Source organism: Epinephelus moara, chromosome 9, assembly GCF_006386435.1.
Source record: "Epinephelus moara isolate mb chromosome 9, YSFRI_EMoa_1.0, whole genome shotgun sequence".
Lineage (NCBI taxonomy): Eukaryota > Metazoa > Chordata > Actinopteri > Perciformes > Serranidae > Epinephelus > Epinephelus moara.
This window is the reverse complement of record NC_065514.1, coordinates 6,137,316-6,156,582: the sequence shown is the minus strand read 5'-3', so window position 1 is coordinate 6,156,582 and position 19,267 is coordinate 6,137,316. Positions and strand designations below refer to the sequence as shown.

Here is a 19,267-nt window from a genome sequence, read left to right as displayed (position 1 = left end):
AAAGAAAACACGCCTATTCAAACTAAGTTTACTTTCAAGGCTCTGTGAAAAGAAATATGAAGATATGCAGTTCAAGGTGCTCCATTTTCAGAGAGTATGTAGAGATGTACAGATATAATTGTGGCTTTGATCCTTCTCCAGAACCTTCACAAAGAATCTGAGGTGATAAAACAACAGTCTTCATAATAAATGAATTCTTCACAGCTCCACAGTGCTTGATGCAGTAATACTTTGTCTCATTATCTCCATCTTAGACTTACATTTTTGTGTTGTAACAGTGCACAACATCTTCAACCTCCATCATATATAACAGTCTGTATAACTGAGGAGGATGGTGTGTGCACCAGCGCTAAGAACAAATATATAACTCCATCAGAAACCCAACTTGCCTTGTTGTTAAATATTTTCTTTACTAAACCGTACACCTGCCTAACAAATGAACAATTTCCTGTTCTCTGTAGATTTGATCTCCAACTAGAAGTGCACCAACCAAGCTGATTCAGGCACCAAGTAGTTCAACTGTGGCGGTAAAAGCAGAGTAAAGATCTAACCACATTCACACGCAAATGTGGGCCATCAGTTAGACGCACCTGCATCAGAAACAAGCTCCATCCTGCGTTTTTCTCTCTGTTGTAGATGCTTTTTTATGCCAACGTACATTTTTGATCAAAACCATCACAGTATCTACACAAACCTCATTTGCAGAATGAGTGATACTGATATTGTTGCGTCTCTCCACTTAAAAGTATAATGAATACATTACAAAACATCCAAGAATGATGCTGTCGATAACTAGTCATTTCATTTCTTTTGACTAAACTCCTCTGATCTCCGTCTAATTAGCATCTTCCAACAAGCGATGTCGACCTATCTGATCAACATAATGAGATGAAAGGCAAGACTGAAGCTTCGTTGCTACAAAGGAGCACGGCGGAGTGCACTCAGAGCCTGTCACACTCCCAGCGACTCAAAATAGAGCACGCCGTCAATGGCCTTGCGCAAAACACAAATGCACAGACACATCCTATGCGTACCGATGCTCACAAAGTTTACGAAGCCCGGTTGGCATCATGTGTCAGACATGTGTTTCCTCCGATCCGGTTTCACTTCTGCTGCCTCGCTAACCTGTGGCATAGCGAAATGAGGAAGCGGACCCGCTGTTGCACATCAGAGACTTTTCTTTTCTGCAAGGCTGTGGTCGCCTGGCATACTTTCATGTGTGTTAGCATACCTCACTCTGATGATCTGTATTGGTGTTATTGTGGTATACCAGTGCACAGGGACTAGGGAAGTGTGATTTTTGTGAACGTGAGCATAAATTGAAGTGTGAAGTGTCAAGTTTTTTGGATAATCAATTGAAAATGTGGCACATTTGATGCTTGGAGATTCTTTAGAAAGTCTGTCTTGGTTATATCCATATGTTTGTGTGCGCACTATGACCACAACCATGTGCATTCATATACAAGACGGAGCCAGACAGAGATAGAGCTACAGGATGTATGTGTGTCCTCATCTCACCTGGGTATAGTGACACACTTTGTGTTGCTGTTCTGCGTGCTGATGGCTTTCTCCAGCTCATCCAGCTGCCCGGTCTTCTTCAGCTTCTTCACCAAGCTCTTCACGGCCTTCTCGCACCACTTCTCCTCCTGTCCTCCCCCGTTCTGCTCACCCACTCCTCCGATGCCTCCTCCGGCTCCTCCGCTCCCCGCTGGAGTCTTCTTCCATCCCAGGAGACGCTTCACTACAGGGGGAGTGAAGGGAAGGATGGAGGACATGGTGGCTTGTGTATGTAACGTGTGTGTTTGTGAATCCTAAGTGTGTTTTGATGCCCCTCTTAATCTGGTGTAAAGGGAAAAGGGGAGAGGGGGAAAAGGGTGATACAGGTGATGCGTTGTTGTCTGAATTCCTACTGGAGATTTTGAACTATATATTCAGAATATATGTGTGTATTTTTTAATTAATATCTAGTCAGTCTTGGGAAACATCAGATGGAAATTAGGGAGCGAGAGGAGTTCATCCGAGAAAACCTAAGAACAAGAGAAAGCACACATCAACACCTGCAAACACACAAGTTCAGAAGATGAAACTGCATATCATATTTTTCTGAAATGATGACATCAATTATACCAGCACATCCAGATTCATGAACAGCTTTTTGCCAAGACCCATATCTATCAAAGTCCCCCTGCTGCTCACTCTCCCACCATGTACAGTACTGTGTGCATCAGCCAGACTGACAGTCGTAGCACTACACTTCCTGCATACCGTTCTGAAGCATTAACTCATTCTGTTTCATATTCAGCGTTAGTTCCTCTGTAGGTCAACCCCCCATAAATATACTCTGCTGCTGGTGCACTTGCACAGTACTACAGCTACGTTCTGAAGCTGTACAATTAATCAAAATATTATCAGAATCGCAGTATGGCAGACTGCATGTGTATGGCTATTTGCACAAACAGGTCGCCATCTTGCTGAACCACCTGAACTCATTTACAACCTTAAACACAGAGATCTATTTTTAGGGGTGTGTTTATTGATACTTGGCAATCCTTGCTTACATACTGCACGTCTTACCAGAATTTGGACACATATTAAACATTATAGATGGCATGTAAAGATACACTGCATTCAGTTTGACTTATCTCAATTTCAATGACTATTTTGGTAATGTACTTAGGGCCGGGCAACATTTCTATATCATGATTAGAGCCGCAACGACCAAAAGAAAACTAATCGCCAACTATTTTGCTAAACAATGAATTCTTTCAGTCATTTTTCAAGCAAAAATGTCAAACATTTGCTGTTTCCAGCTTTTTAAATGTGACAATTTGCTGCTTTTCTTTGTCATTTATTGTAGTAAATAAAGAGTTTGGGGGTTTTGGACTGTTGATTTGACAGAAGAAGCAAACTGGAGATGTCACTTTGGGCTCTGGGAAATTTTTATGAGCATATCTCACTTCTTTTTTTTACAGACTAATAATTAATCTTGAAAACAATAAGTAGATTAGTTGATAATGAACATAATCATTAGTTGCAGTCCTAGTCATGATATGAGACTATATATCATCTTAGAGTTTTGATATCGTAGTATCGAAAGTGTCGTCTTTTCCAGGTTTTGAACACTGTATTACAGTAAATTACTGTAATGTTTTTGACTCAACAGACTGTTCTAGCTGCTTGATTATTTAACTTTACTCACTTAGTCATAATGTAAACTTACTGATGATCATATTGTATCCGCGGCTGCTCTTTTAACTGTTCCCACTGTCACTACAAAAACCTTTGGGGATGCTTCTTTTAGCTGCTATGCCCCTAAAATACAGAACACCCCATCTTTAAATATTAGACTTGCTGGCTCAGTGGACAGTTTTAAACAACAACTCAAAACATATCTTTTTAATATAGCCTGTAACTAACAGCTTTCTGTTTTAATATTCTTAATATGTTTGTATGTATGTATTTTTTATTACTTGATTAATTATTGATTGATACATTTGTTTATTCTTCTCCTGTCTCCTTGAACGAGTGTTGTGTAATTTAATTTTTTTTGCTGTTTGTCTCTGCCGTCTGAATTGTAAAGCACTTTGGGCTGCATTCTGTGCATGAAGGGTGCTATATGAGTTCATTTATTTATTCATTCATTCATTCATTCATTGTGCCAACAATCACTCCCACAATACTGTTGTAATATGGACATCTGATTATCTTCATATTGCCTGGTCCTACATGTCATAAAGACCAGCACTGAATTGATACAGCTACATTTCTGAAAACTTAAGTGATGATTTTACAAAACACATTTTTTAAATAGTTGTTACGTGGGACAAATGTATATAAAACACATCATCAAGCAGCATTTCTCCACATATACCCGACTGTCAGGTTACATGTCAGTTACTTAACCTCACAGACGCTGTTCATACAGCTGTAGGTCGACACAAATCATTCGAAAACTTTCTCAATTTTACTCCAAATGTCAGAGAGTGTGGATGATCCTGTGTCACATAATCTGGTTTCTTTTCTATATTTACTCAACCTTTAAAATCTCACTGAACACAAAGGAATTTCTAATCATGTTCACACACTGTTTAACAGAGAACAGAGGAATTTGTGTATGAGGTGACAACCCCATGTCAATATCTGCACTAATCCCGTGCTAATCCCATAGTAAACCTATCCTTATATCGAAACCAGTGTTCACCCTCTAATACTACAGATTAAGAGTGTCACACTGTGTTAGAGCCCGGTCAAGAGCAGGTGAGCAATTCACTGATTTGAAATGAATACCGGACGGGCAAAGATGAATTCAACAGTCACAACACACAGGAAACAGCCAATTATGAGCACTGACATGACTTTATCTTATATTATAGCTATTGTTTTATTGCCAAGATCCATTTTCCAGGGAGTTACAAATGACTTACACTAAATTTGAAGACCAAATCTTTTTTCTATGAGTCCAGTCCTCTCAAAACAGTCACATTTGTCATGTGTAGATAAGTGCAGCAGATCATTGATCAGCTAGACTTAAATAAATACAGATAACAGCACTCAGCGATGCAGATTTCTCTTTTTAGCTGTCTGGGAGGAAGGGATAACTGTCCTTAGCATGGTACTCTGAAAGTCCAAGCTCCTTCTAAGAATTAATTTCACAGGCTTAACCCTTGGACTGCTTCCTATTAGTGCACCAGTATGTATGGCTTGCAGAGCGAGCCCTGAAAATAATTAACTACAATCTTGCAGTTGCTTGATGTTGTCTAAACATGCAGGCATGCTGTGCATTAAGGCCAGGATACAGCTCTGATGCCAGAATAAGAGAAAAACACAACGTGGGAGTGAAATGTTTCAGGTTTGTCACCTTGATTGGGGTCAATGGAAAGTGATTATTTGGCAAAATGAAGCTTGGCTTGAGTGTAAGATTGTGGGTGTTCATTTTGACACACAAAGGAGGAGGGATAAACTCTTTAACCTTAGCTGAGGTGGGAGGCTTTCAAACTGGACACAAAGTCTACTGTAAGGAACAATAAGCACAAACGTGTTGTGCTCACAATGTAAACGTCTAGCCGAAATGCTGACCGTAGCGATCAGGGCCTTGTGGGCAACATAAGCAACGTTATTCTGTCTGCAGCGGCTCGTTTTGTTTTTTAGGAGAAACTGTCTGTTTGGGTTTCTTCTTCTTCTCCGACACCGTCCACATAACACACACACGAAGAAGAATAAGCTAACGCTACTAACGTCGATTCAGACTCAACAACCAGTGTGTGTAGACTTTGTCAAGGCACAAAAAGCGACTTCATATCACCCCCGGGTGTCATTTGCTGTGTCAGCGACACATACAGTGAAAATATTCGGGTTTCTTTTGTCTCGAAATGACTGATAGCCCCCCTCCTCTCTCCTCCTCCCCTCGCCTCCTAAAAAAAGAGTCCGAAAAAATCCGCTAGCAAGCTTGCTACTTTGTGTCACACAGACAAATAAACAGGTCTGTTGCATGTTTTGTTGCGCACAAATCAAACCCGTTTCTGGGTTTAAAACACACTTACCAGACGAGGAGGTGAACGGGCGCCGAACGGTCACTTGGGTATCTGTCAGCACAGCCTGCTTGTTCATTTTAAAACGCATCCAGAGAGACTTTAAACTGTATTTTCCACCTCCGAGCCGCCGGGATGATGGCCCCTCATTCAAAGCTCAACCTAACATGTATCGCTTCACGCTACATGAGCGGCAGAGCGAGGCGGTCACGCCCCGCCTCCTCTCGCTTCCCATTGGCTGATTCCCGGGGTTCAGGAGATAACCTGTTGCCAGACGGGCGTTCTATTGGCTGGAGGTCGTGTCAATCATTTGTTGTTACGTACGAAGGTAAAGCGGTGATGTTTATCAGTGGGAACCTTGATTGTCCTTTTACAATGGCAGAAAAACTCACCCTCACCATATGAATAGAATAGAATAGAATAGAATAGAATACACATCTCACAGATAGAAAAAAACTAGTTATCTTTTCAACGGTTTCCTTTTTTTTAAAAATCCTCTATTTCTATTTAGCAATATTTCATTTATTTGTTTTATTTTTATTTGATGGATTTTTATTTTTATTTTATTTTCTATATGTATGTATAATTTTTACAATTTTATTTATTTATTTATTTTTGTCTTACTGTAATTTTCTAGTCTTGCAGTACCTTATCTATAGTTGTCTGTGGTGTCCTTTAAACTGTGTTTGTGTCCTTTGAATTTTGTTATGTGAAGCACTTTGGGCTGCATGTTTGTATGACAGGTGTGATATAAATAAAGTTAAGTTGAGTTGAAGATGAAAAAATAAAGGAAACCATGCAAATTATGACAAACACGGAAAGGTCACTATAAGGGACTGTACTTTATTTATCAGAGGAGGGGGTGACTGGGATGTAACTTCCTTTTTTTTTTTTTTTCTTGACCCTCCCCGAAGTAAATGCAAATCCTGTTCAAAACTAATGTATTGAAGGACCACTGGACATTTAAAAATTCGACAATGATTTGTTTTTACAGTTTCTGCTCATGGTGAATAATGTGATTATGGTGATTTGCCTTTCAAACCCTTCGCCAGGCTTCAGCATTCAGAGGGTATTTAACCCGTTAAAAACCCTTTAAAAGTGGACCTCCCACAGGAGATTGTTGTTTGCATGATCCTGTTCAAAGTACATTTAAAATAAGAACCATGCTAGCTAGAGCATTCTTTTTGCAGCAGCAGGAAGCAAAGGCTCCTGTCAGCCTCATCATGTCCTGATCATTGCATCATGACCTTACGTGACCTTACCTTACATGCTGTGCAAACGTGGTATTTCGGCATAAATATGCCGGGGTTTTCATATAATGGCTGTGGGAGATTGCTGTTTCCATAATCCTGTGTGTATATCGATCTAAAATAGAAACTGTAATAAACAAGCATTCATTCGTTTTGCAGCAGAAAGCTAAGGCTTCTGTCTTCCCCATCATTACATCATGACCTTACGTTACCTTACCTTACATGCCATGCACATTGCTGCGGGAGATTGCTATTTCCATATACACATATATATATATATATCTGTCTAAAATAAAATCATAACATATAGAGCATTCATTCGTTTTGCAGAAGAAAGCTAAGGCATTTGTCTTCCCCATCATCATACCATGACCTTATGTTACCTTGCCTCAGGTGCAGTGCAGACGTAGTATTTTGCTGTGAATAGCTGGAATTTCCCCATAATCACCACAGGAGATCATTGTTTGCATAATCATATATATATATATCAAAACTAAAACTATAACAGCTAGAGCATTCATTCTAAGGATTCTGTCTATAATGTCACTGTGCGACGTTACATGTGGCACCAGGGGATGAATCCATCACAATGCTTTTGTTCTCTGCTTATAAAAATGAGCATAATTCCAAAACTAAAGAATGTACATAGTTCAAATAACTTATGGAGTGTTAAAAATATATATTTTTGTGCTTTTACATTTAGAAATCTTTTGGATCAGTGTGTTTATATTTTGTAACATCCAATGAAAAAACAAGTCAGATTTATATTTAATGACACAATTTCACTTTTTTTTTTTTTTATTTGTCTATTCATTGACTTACTTAACCTTTTAGCTTAGGCTGTACAGATTTTAAGGATATGAAGCAGTAAAGATAGGCCTACTCCAAGAAATGACATCATAATAATCAAAAACACCAATGTTCAAAGGGTAGAAATAAGTACACCATGAAACCAACTCTATTATACCAGGTCAGTGATATCATTAATTTATCCCCTTCTTATATTCCTTCATTCAAACCTGCAGGCAAATGTAGGCTATACAAGAACACTGACTGCTTTCTAAATGCAGAGTATGGATTACCTGGTTCACTAAGCACTTTTTCGTGTTTGTATATGTAGTGAAATGTTGATCCATTATCATGACAATTGATGTCCAGCAGGCTGAGGTCGGGTTATCCTCTCATAGATCATTTGGCCACATGCAAATACGCAGACTGCAGCTCCTGCAGCACCTGCATGCAAATCAAAGTCTATCTGTGTGCAGAAATTATTGCCTGGCGAGGCTGCTTCCCGATTTCAAATCAGTCCGTGCCAGCAGCACAGATAGGCCTACATTAACCCTGTGTGTATTTTCCTCATCTTACACCGTGGCGTTAAGGAGCCACAGTGGCGCATGCTCTGTGCGCGCAGCCACCTGGGACCTGTTGCTCAGATGCGGCGGTGCTGCGGTGAGAGGACGCCTTTAGGTTGAGAGGATGCTTGGGTTTATCCGTCAGCGTTATGGATGTAAATGATGCGCTACAGACCCGCCACGTTACGACCAGCCTATAACCAAGCCGGATGAAACACTACAACAGAAAGTGGACACCTCAAATCACTGTGATCTCAGTCCGCTTTAACAAGGAAGGCAGTGCACACACTTGTAAGTACATTTATGCTTTGTCTGTCATTAGAGTTGTACGTATATTGCCATCACTATTCATTAATTATGACACGTTTATGTTGGAGACTTTAGGCTTGCAGGAGTCAATATTTTGGATTTGGGGTTAGGTCATCTGTAAATTTCTTGGTGCTGTTGTTAAAAAGAAAAGAGGCAAACAGGTAAGCCTTAATCAAACACACCATTAAAGCTAATTTCAGAATAATGCATCAGTGTTTACTCAACTTTTAAAAGCTAAAGAAAGAGGGAGTTAATCCATTATATTGCATATACATGTTCCACACCAGTCTACAGAGGCTTTCAGCAGGTAGGCACAGGATGATGCTTTGACTGTGTAGACAAGAAGAGATAATTACCCTCACTGGACCATCACCAAGGAGACAGAAACTCCAAAGGGCTGCCTACAGTGTTGGTTGTAAAAATCTCTCAGGTGCACCCAAAGCATCATTTAAATCTGTGTTGGTTTTAATGTTTTCTCTGTTGTAATTTTTTAACTTTCTTTTTAATTTTGAAATGCACATCCTTGCCAATCAGTGTATAGTAAGTGAGAGAAAGAAAACTTGCAAAAATAAATAAGTAAATAAAACCAATTCATAAAAGAAAATTATGGAAAAAATAAAAATAAAAAGACATACACCCATGTATAAAATAATATAAATAATATTCTATTTCTGTCCATTTCCAAAGGATGGCTATAAAAAGCAGGGTAACAACTATATTTATTGCTTTTTATTGGCGTTTTCAAAGTTAGATAAACCAGGCAGTAGTGTAAAAGTGAAAACAGAATATCTGGTACAAAAATATATAAAAAAATATTCAACAAGTTAAAAAATCAAAAAGGTGATTTGTATAGAAAAAGACACAAGTTTGCAAAACATAATATTTACGAATAAAACATATCGTTCTATTTATGGTTTTATTTAAAGCAATAAAAAAGTAAATGAACAGATAAATAGCTGTAGATTTTTTTTCAAATTTTTTTAAGAATAAAATAAAATTAACAACAAAACAAAAGTGGTCTATAAAGGGCTTCTTAAAGTGGTCTATAAAGGGTTGCCAGATCTGGTAGAATTTGGAAAGAATTGGGCAGGGGCCTGTGTTTGCTTCCAATTTAATAATATCAATCCATGTGCTAGTACGTTTACAAATAACATTGTATTATTTGGGGAGCTGGTTCACACAAGATCAGAACCTTAATACCAAAAAGTGCGGTCAGTGGATCAGGATCCAGAGGGCAACCCAGGACGTCTGACAGTGACTGAAAAATATTTGGCTAGTGGGGCTGGTGATTGCCCACAGCGGTTGCACACTGGACTAATACGTGGGTACATATTACAGAGCAAGTCTATGCAATATTTTAAATTGCAAAAGTCCATGTCTAGCACAGCGGGTGGCTCATTCCGCCCAATGAGAGGCTGATCTATGCAGCGAACTTCCGCCCACTCAGACTACATTTTGGGTTTACTTGACCTTATACTTCATTCTGCTTAACTCAGACCTGTTGTCCTCTTTCATGGACACTTTTTGTGCCATCTAGTGGTAGTAAGAGCACAATACACTAATCCATGTAAAAACAAGATGGCAGCCATTTTTGCCAAGTCTGTCTGCAGCCGATCTCGACACAGAAGTGGACAAGGTCCAAAACCTGATCACATCTAATGGTTGAAACTTGTTTATTTATGATTGATAATGTTTGTAGTTTTATATGTCAACAAATTTGACCAATGTTAGCAACAGGAACAAGCTGTTAATTCAAACGAGTAGCAAGTACTCGTTTGAAGTCATTAAGACTTTATTATCGTCTAGTTTGAGGACATTGGGACTTTATTATCATTAACAATGTTTAGGTTTTTATACTAATCACGTCCTAGTGATCCCAAATAGTGAGGAGAAATTAAAAATGCATACCAAACAAAAGTTCAGGTCTCAGGAGGATAAATAACAGAGGTGCCTCCTTTCATGGTAATTAGGGAAGGTTACGTACCTGTAACTATCTGAAACAATGAGCATGTGTTATGTCAACTTTAGTGCGTGACAGCTGAAGTCTCTTTTTCATGTGTGTGCAGGTGTGTGTCTGATTTGTACGCTACCGGCGATGGGCAGATGCTGCAAATGCTGCAAATGCAACGGGAGACTTCTGTGCATGTGCCTGCTGCCTTGCATGATGACCGGCCACCTTCTGATCTACATCATGGTGTCCATATTCGTCACCATCTCCTACAGCCCTCCGAAAATAACCATCCACTATATCGCCACTGGGATTTCTGCTAACTCCTCCGCAATGGCCTCTCACCCACTTGGCCCCTTCTGGAACCTCCGTCTGGAGGACAGTGCACTGTGGAACCGGCTGCAGCACACGTGGGACCGTCAGCACAACCCGATACTGCGAGGAAACACGACTGGGATCCCAAGGAAGCCAAAAGCGAAGGTTTTAACAGAAATGGAAGATGAGTGCCTCTCTGACTGCGTGTCACACAAGTGTTCAGTCCCTCGTGTGCAGGATTTAAACAGCTTCCCAGAACAAATGAGGGCGTTTATATTGTCGATGCACTGCAGGGAGTATCCTCTGCTTATCAACCAACCTGGTATGTGTAGGAGGAATAACAGCAGCATGGTCCTGGATTCTCCCATGCTCCTCATGGCCGTCAAATCTCAAGTGGGGAACTTTGAAAACAGGCAGGCCATCCGTGAAACATGGGGACGCAGTGGTCTGGTGAGGGGGGAGTCAAATAAGAAAGGCCGATTAGTACGCACTGTGTTTCTGCTTGGAAGGCAGGACTCAAGCACCGGTCCTCACCCAGACCTCAAAAACCTCCTGGAGCTCGAGAACCAGAAGTACGGGGATATCTTACAGTGGGATTTCAGAGACTCTTTTTTTAACTTGACCCTAAAGGACCTTTTGTTCTGGCACTGGCTCCAGCAGTACTGCCCCACCGCCATCTTCGTCTTCAAAGGGGACGATGATGTCTTTGTCCGAACAGGTGCCCTTCTGGATTACCTGCACAAGCAATGGGATGAGCACATGCTGTGGAAAGCCTATGCCAATGAAACCGACATGGATTTGTTCGTTGGGGATGTAATCAATAACGCAATGCCAAACCGGGAGCCATCCACTAAATACTACATACCAGAACGTTTCTACAAAGGTGTGTACCCACCGTATGCTGGTGGAGGTGGGGTGGTGTATTCTGGCTCACTTGCATTACGACTGAAAGAGGTGTCCAAGAGGGTGCGCCTCTTCCCAATAGACGATGTGTACCTGGGCATGTGCATGCACAGACTCGGGCTCTCTCCACGCCATCACCCGGGTTTTTTAACGTTCGATCTCCCGGAGACAGACAGGGGCAATCCCTGCGCTTACAGATCCGTCCTGCTTGTTCACAGGCGGAGTCCCAAGGAGATGCTGACACTATGGAAGCAGCTCCAGAATCTGCCAGGTCAATGCTGAGGCTCATTTGCCTGCCAAATGGGATTCATTAAGTGCTGGATGAATGCTGCCACCACACTCATTTGGAAAACCTACACACTGTGACTGCAAGTAGACATTACCCTACAAAAGTCACATGCAATGTACCTTTCCCCCAAAGAGTTACGTAACACTGAGGAGGAGACTGATCTACCTCAAAGGGTGCTTTTATTTAAGTGACGTGACACAGTAAGGGTCCCTACATGCTACTTGTTACAGTCAATACAGACATGTATTTACCCTTAAAAGTTATATTTTACTACCTAATAAAGAACATTTAGCACCTTACATATTGTTTCATAATGCTTGATGATTATATTTTGGATAGACACTCATCAGCCACTTTATTAGGTACACCTGTTCAAATGTTTGTTAACACAAATACCTAGTCAGCCAATCATGTGGCAGCAGCTCAATGCATTTAGACATGTAGACATGATCAAGATGACCTGCTGAAGTTCAAACCGAGCAAAAGAACAGGAAAGAAAGGTGATTTATGGTCACACACTGGGATTTTCAGCACAACCATCTCTAGGGTTTACAGAGGATGGTCTGAAAAAGAGAAAATATCCAGTGAGCCAAAATGCCTTGTTGATGCCAGAGGTCAGAGGAGAATGGCCAGACTGGTTCAAGATGATAGAAAGGCAACAGGAAGTCAAATAAGCACTGGTTCCAACCAAGGTGTGCAGAAGACCATCTCTGAAGCAACAACACCTTGTCCAACCTTGAAGCAGATGGGCTACAGCAGCAGAAGACCACACCAGGTGCCACTCCTGTCAGCTAACAACAGGAAACTGAGGCTACAATTCACACGGGTTTTCTCACCAAAACTGGACAATAGAAGATTGGAAAAACCACATTCAGATGGAAGCATGGATCCATCCTGCCTTGTATCAACGCTTCAGGCTGCTGCTGGTGGTGTAATGGTGTGGGGGAGATTTTCTTAGTACCAACTGAGCATGGTTTAAACACCACAGCCTACCTGAGTATTGTTGCTGAGCGTGTCCATCCCTTTATGACCACAGTGTACCCATCTTCTGATGGCTACTTCCAGCAGGATAACGCTCCATGTCACAAAGCTCACATCATCTCAAACATGACAATGAGTTCACTGTACTCCAATGGCCTCCACAGTCACCAGATCTCAGTCCAATAGAGCACCTTTGTGTGTGATGTCATCATGTCAATATGGACCAGAATCTCTGAGGAATGTTTCCAGCACCTTGTTGAATCTATGACACCAAGAATTAAGACAGTTCTGAGGGCAAAAGGGGTCCAACCTGGAACTAGCAAGGTGTACCTAATAAAGTGGCTGGTGAGTGGGTGTGTGACATGTTCACTGATGAACATACATTTATTTATTTTGTCTTGTTTTCTCATGTTTTGTTGATGTTCCAACTAAAATAAGGTTTCAAAATGTCCACATTGCCCAATATTTAAAATGCAACTTATATTTTTGTAATTTCAGTAATAATTTAGAGCGATGCATGACTTTGACAGTGGTTATTATTTAGCCAAGCAGGATACAATGTTTAGAGGAATTATGATATTTTGGAACAATAAGTTAATTACAGCCGCTACAAGGAACTTTTTTTTTTTAAAGATATTTTTTGAGGCATTTTTAGCCTTTAATGGATAGGACAGACACGTGTGAAAGGGGGAGAGAGAGAGGGAGTGACATGCAGCAAAGGGCCACAGGCTGGAGTCGAACCCGGGCCGCTGCGGCAACAGCCTTGTACATGGGGCGTCTGCTCTACCACTAAGTCACCGACACCCTGCTACAAGGAACTTTTAACCGGATATGCAAAAGTCTCTGGTTTCTGCTGATGTCTGTGCGTGACCTACAACAGCAAATGAGACCATCGGTGTGAAGATAAGCTATTTCTATATAGTGTATATCCATACCTTTAGGAAACAGTGTCCGGGTCAGCCCCAGGTCGCTTCCAGGACGAAACGATTTACAGCACTCAGACGGCACACGTCATCTTACCTAGCTGCTTCCATTTAGTGACTCTTATAAATAGTCGCTATTCCTCCTCCTCGACCCGACGTCTGCGGGGAGTTAAAATAGCAGCAATCATTGAGTAAAAGTTCTGTGAAAGCAGCTAACGCCGTGGATCTGCCGGCTCCTGCCAGGATTGGGCTGGTAAATGCTAGATCGCTAGCGAACAAAACGTTTATCCTGAAGGATTTCCTGACTTCCCGAGGATTGGATTTTCTCTGTGTGACTGAGACGTGGCTGACTGTTGGTGAGTCCAGTGCTTTCACAGAACTTTTACCCGATGATTGCTGCTATTTTAACTCCCCGCAGACGTCGGGTCGAGGAGGAGGAATAGCGACTATTTATAAGCGTCACTAAATGTAAGCAGCTAGGTAAGATGAAGTGTGCCGTCTGAGTGCCGTAAATCGTTTTGTCCTGGAAGCGACCTGGGGCGGACCCGGAGACAGTTTCCTAAAGGTATGGATATACACTATATAGAAATAGCTTATCTTCACACCGATGGTCTCATTTGCTGTTGTAGGTCACGCACAGACATCAGCAGAAACCAGAGACTTTTGCATATCCGGTTAAAAGTTCCTTGTAGCGGCTTTAAAAAACGTTGTCTGTAAATTGGAAGGTATGGGAGTGTTATTAGAGATGAACACAGCCATCAGTAATGCTATTTGTTGCTGATGGTATTTCAACAAAACGGTATGTTGTCTGAAGGTGAATAAATGTTTCTTACTAAAGCATTTTTTTTATTAAACACCCTTTTTTTAGGTCTAAAATTAGACACGCATATCCATTGATGAATTTAAGGGCATCATAAAGAATGTGGTGATAGAAACATGTGTTTGTTTTTCTTGAGAGGCCGCTGTGTTTGAATAGTTGTTGTTTTATTGTGGATTTATGTATTAAATTTGATGTGTTTTGATTGGCTGCTTCCTGGTGAAATAAAGGTAAATAAATGTGTTTATTTAATTTAATTTGATTTAAATTTAAATGTTTTTTTTTTTATTTTATTTGACATTATTTTATATCATTTATTTATTTTTATTTTTTTAAAGATATTTTTGGGGCATTTTGCCTTTAATTGATAGGATAATGAAGTGTGAAAGGGGGAGAGAGAGAGCGAGACATGCAGCAAAGCAAACATACAGCCTTGTACATGGGGCGTCTGCTCTATCCACTAAGCCACCGACGCCCCATTATGTATTTATTTTTAATTTCAATTCTATTTTGGTTGCAACATGATGTAAAAACATTTGATGATGTGATTTTCCATAACTGCAAAATATTTTTGGTAATTTGGCTATAAAGAGGCTGTACAATTTTGGTTTGTCACCATTAATATGTTCATTTTATTTACCAGAAATAAAAGAAAATCATGACAAGAATATATTCAGCATCTGTTGTGGCCTGAAAAACATGCCATAAAAAAAGGAAACTATGACAACTGCCTTAATTTACCCCACTGGAAGATAAAGAAGACGACATGGAAATGTAACCCCAGGAGACGACTCTCCACCAGGGAGAATTAAAGCTGTTGCAGAAAAACACCAATGAAAAGAGAAGAAAGATGAAACACTGAGTGTGACTGAGTATGCACTGAACTATTCAGCAACACTCTTCTCTTTATTACATTAAAGTCTGTTCTTGTCTGGTCTGTGTCATTGATTTTGGTGCTAATATGCAGACAGTGGCTTCAGAGTAATGTGGTTGCAGAAGGAGATAAGTCCATCTAAGAACTATAACAGGAAGACGACTGAGCTGCTAATGAGGAAATGGATATATGAAGCAAAAGTGGGTAAAATCTAAATGTAATTATAATTTAATTCAACCAAAAACTGCAAGCTTAGTGTGAAGCACTATTCCTACTAGCAGCAGTAATACTATTTGTTTTATACCTGTACAAACAGATCAAACAAAACCAAATCTAGAAATGTGAGATCCCATTGGAGCTGTGTTTATGAGAAATGCAGTTTGGACAAAAGAAAAGACCTAAATCTGATGACATGAGCTTTAGTGACATCTAGTGTTGAAGTCCAGCAAATGCAGGAAAGTTCCTGAAAACACAGGAATGATCCGGTGACATCACCAACCCTGATTAACAGCTCCCCTCAGTGGAGACATGTGGCAAAGACAGGAAAGTTCCTGAAGACTCTGGAGCTCCTCCAGTGAGAATATAAAAGCTGGGACAGTCCCACTGCTGAGACAGAAAGCAACACACACTTAAGCAAGAGGACTCAACACTGAACACACACTGAGGATGCTGTGCTCTCATGGACTCCATTCTGCCCTCAGTCCAGTCATGGACATGTACTGGCCTGTACGCATTCTGAGGTCAGAGGTCAAACCTCTGCTCCACCAGCAGGATCTACTGCAGAGAAACCTACAGGAGCTCCGCAGCGGTCTGGAGCTGATGGACAAACTTCAACACAAGATCCAGGAGCAGACAGAGCCTTTCCAAGCCAACATGGCCGTGCAGCCGCTCTCTTGCCAGCTGGAGGAAGAGGGAGAGCACTTCAGCCTGACCCTGGACGCTCGAGGCTTTTCCCCAGAGGAGCTGTCTGTCAAACAGGAGGGCATGAAGCTGAGAGTCAGCGGGAAGACAGAGAAGAAGCAGGAGGACGGGAAAGGCTCCTACTCTTACAGACTCCAGGAGTTCAGACAGGAGATTGATCTGCCCCAAGGATCCAACCCTGAAGCCGTCACCTGCTGCCTGGCTCCAGACGGGAAGCTCCACATCCAGGCAGCCAAAGCTCCATGTGTTCAGGAGGCTGAGAGAGAGCTGACTATCAGGAGGAGCTCGGAGGAGGCAACACAGCAGAGTGTGTGTTCACACACTGAAGACAGCAGCACACAGGGCACACCTGGAAACATGGACTCACCTGCATGATTCAATCATTTCATGATGACATATGTGCTGTTGTGTTTTTATAACTGAGTATAATAAATAAATGCATTTAAACTGAAATTATGGTTGTGAACTGTATATTTTTTTATAGCTTCTTTTTATAGCTGTTTGACACAAATGTTATAACACATAAAATATACTTCTCATTTTTGTGCTTATTTGTTGTTGAATAGGAGAGGAAACAGAATAAAACCAATTTTCAACAATTCAAACTATAGACTTAATAATAACTTTATCTGTCTATGACTGATTTTACCAGTATTTGATGAGTGTTGGCTCACTGTGTAATTTATCTACAGCTTTTAACTGGATAGAGCCAGGGTTAGCGAGTTAGCTTGCTAACTAGGTTGGCTATGCTAGCATTTTTCTGTTTCAAATTCCTACAATTAAACAAAATCTTCTATAACATTGAACAAAAACCCTATACGCTAAGGTTAGTGAGTTAGCTTGCTAACTAGGGAGATTATGCTACAAGTAAACCTGCCGATAGACTAGAATATTAGCGAGCTAGCTTGCCAACTAGGCAGGCAACTACAATGAGCAAGCTTGCTAATAGGTTGAATTATTGTTCATTAAGAGTAAAGATAATGTCATTTTGCAGTTGCAAAGACTTGAGAAGGACACATAGTGTATTCAAAACTATCTTTATCCTGTATAATTTGTTTGATCCAGGGACATAATTGCCATGTCAACCCTAAATAGATTAGTTGAAGTTAATCCAGGACCATCACCGCTATGTTGATGTCAACATTAACAAATTATCCAGACTCAGCATGGTGATGATGATGATGATGATGATGATGATGATGACGGTATCGGATAAACCTAGGCAAATCTATCCAGGGTCAACATGGAAAAATGCGTTAATTGCAGGAATTTACAACTGAAAAATGCTATTATCTTTACTCTTTGTCTGTGAACAGTTCACTTGTTAGCATAGCCTACCTAGTTAGCAAGCTAACTTGCTAATATTTTAGCCTATTAGCAAGCTAAATTGCTAATTTTAGCAAGCTTACTTGTTAATATTGTAGCCTATTATATTGTAGCCTATTAGCAAGCTTACTTGTTAATATTGTAGCCTATTAGCAAGCTAACTCAATATTATAGTGTATTAACAAGCTAACTTATTAATATTGTAGCCAATTAGCAAGCTTACTTGTTAATATTGTAGCCTATTAGCAAGCTAACTCAATATTATAGTGTATTAGCAAGCTAACTTATTAATATTGTAGCCAATTAGCAAGCTTACTTGTTAATATTGTAGTCTATTAGCAAGCTAACTTAATATTTTAGCCTATTAGCAAGCTAACTTGTTAATATTGTAGCCTATTAGCAAGCTAACTCAATATTCTAGCGTATTAGCAAGCTAAATTATTAATATTGTAGCCAATTAGCAAGCTAACTTGTTAATATTTTAGCCTATTAGCAAGCTAACTTGTTAATATTGTAGCCTATTAGTAAGTAAGTAAGTAAATTTTATTTATATAGCACTTCTCACAGAGAGGACTCACAAAGTGCTTCACAAGATAAAATACAAAAAATACAATAACAGAAACAATGCAAAATACACAAAAACAAATAAAAAGTAAAGTGCAGCGAAATACAGAGATGATACAATGGACAATTAATGGAACGCAAGCCTAAACAGATGTGTTTTTAACTGCTTTTTAAAAATGTCCACGGAAGAGGCCGCTCTCAGCTCATGAGGTAGTGCATTCCACCATTTCGGTGCAACAGCCTTAAAGGCTCTATCACCTTTCGTCTTTAATCTTGTGTGAGGGACAGTAAGTAGGTGGCCTTCAGCGGACCGCAGTGACCTGACAGGACAGTGAAAGGACACCAGATCCGTCAAGTATGCAGGTGCTTGACCATGGAGGGCTCTGTAAGTGATGGTTAGAATCTTGTGCTGGATCCTGAAATTAACAGGGAGCCAGTGCAGGGATGCCAGGACTGGAGTGATGTGAGTGAACTTATGAGATCTGGACAGAAGCCTGGCGGCAGCGTTCTGGACTAGTTGGAGGCGGTCTAATGAAGTTTTATTGAGACAGGTGAAAAGAGAATTACAGTAATCCAGACGTGAGGAAATAAAAGCATGGATGATCATTTCTAGCTCGGAATAAGTTAACATGGATCTGAGTTTGGAAATGTTTTTGAGGTGGAAAAAGCAGGAGCGAGTGACAGTTTTGATGTGGTCATCGAAGAGCATGGCCTGATCAAATGTGACCCCAAGGTTTCTCAACTTGGGGCGCACATTTGCACTGAGGGACCCTAAGCAGCTGGCCACTTTAGATGCTGAGGCATCAGGTGCAATAATTAAAATCTCAGTTTTAGCTGCGTTCAACTGAAGGGAGTTAGAAGACATCCAGTCCTTAATTACATTCATACAATCGTACAGTGAGTCAATTCCATCGGTCCTATCAGGGTTAAAAGAAAAATATAACTGGAGGTCATCTGCATACATATG

The 19,267-nt window shown here is 40.5% G+C and overlaps 3 protein-coding genes across 6 annotated transcripts in view; 2 read left to right on the top strand and 1 right to left on the bottom strand.

Annotated features, from left to right (window-relative positions):
• Positions 1 to 5,691, bottom strand: part of smad2 (SMAD family member 2) — a 28,812-nt gene extending 23,121 nt beyond the window's left edge. For all 3 annotated transcript variants that reach the window (XM_050052461.1, XM_050052462.1, XM_050052463.1), the window contains exons 1-2: positions 5,541 to 5,691; positions 1,519 to 2,027 (exon numbers count right to left, since the gene is read on the bottom strand). In XM_050052461.1, the coding sequence (XP_049908418.1) occupies positions 1,519 to 1,775 (257 nt within the window). In that variant the 5' untranslated portion in view covers positions 1,776 to 2,027; positions 5,541 to 5,691. The remainder of the gene's footprint in view (positions 1 to 1,518; positions 2,028 to 5,540) is intronic.
• On the top strand, positions 3,652 to 12,307 carry si:dkey-175m17.6 (N-acetyllactosaminide beta-1,3-N-acetylglucosaminyltransferase 2). 2 transcript variants are annotated; one of them, XM_050052460.1, is made up of 2 exons: positions 3,652 to 4,849; positions 10,506 to 12,307. In XM_050052460.1, the coding sequence occupies exon 2, from the start codon at positions 10,535 to 10,537 to the stop codon at positions 11,885 to 11,887; it is 1,353 nt and encodes a 450-aa protein (XP_049908417.1). In that variant the 5' UTR covers positions 3,652 to 4,849; positions 10,506 to 10,534; the 3' UTR covers positions 11,888 to 12,307. The 2 variants fall into 2 exon arrangements, with proteins under 2 accessions (XP_049908417.1, XP_049908416.1); XM_050052459.1 differs by lacking the exon at positions 3,652 to 4,849 and adding an exon at positions 8,291 to 8,421.
• A 3,776-nt stretch (positions 12,308 to 16,083) lies between these two features.
• On the top strand, positions 16,084 to 16,880 carry LOC126395208 (heat shock protein 30-like). Its single transcript, XM_050052478.1, has one exon. It carries the CDS (start codon positions 16,156 to 16,158, stop codon positions 16,783 to 16,785), a length of 630 nt encoding a protein of 209 aa, XP_049908435.1. The 5' UTR covers positions 16,084 to 16,155; the 3' UTR covers positions 16,786 to 16,880.
• Positions 16,881 to 19,267: the final 2,387 nt, after the last annotated feature.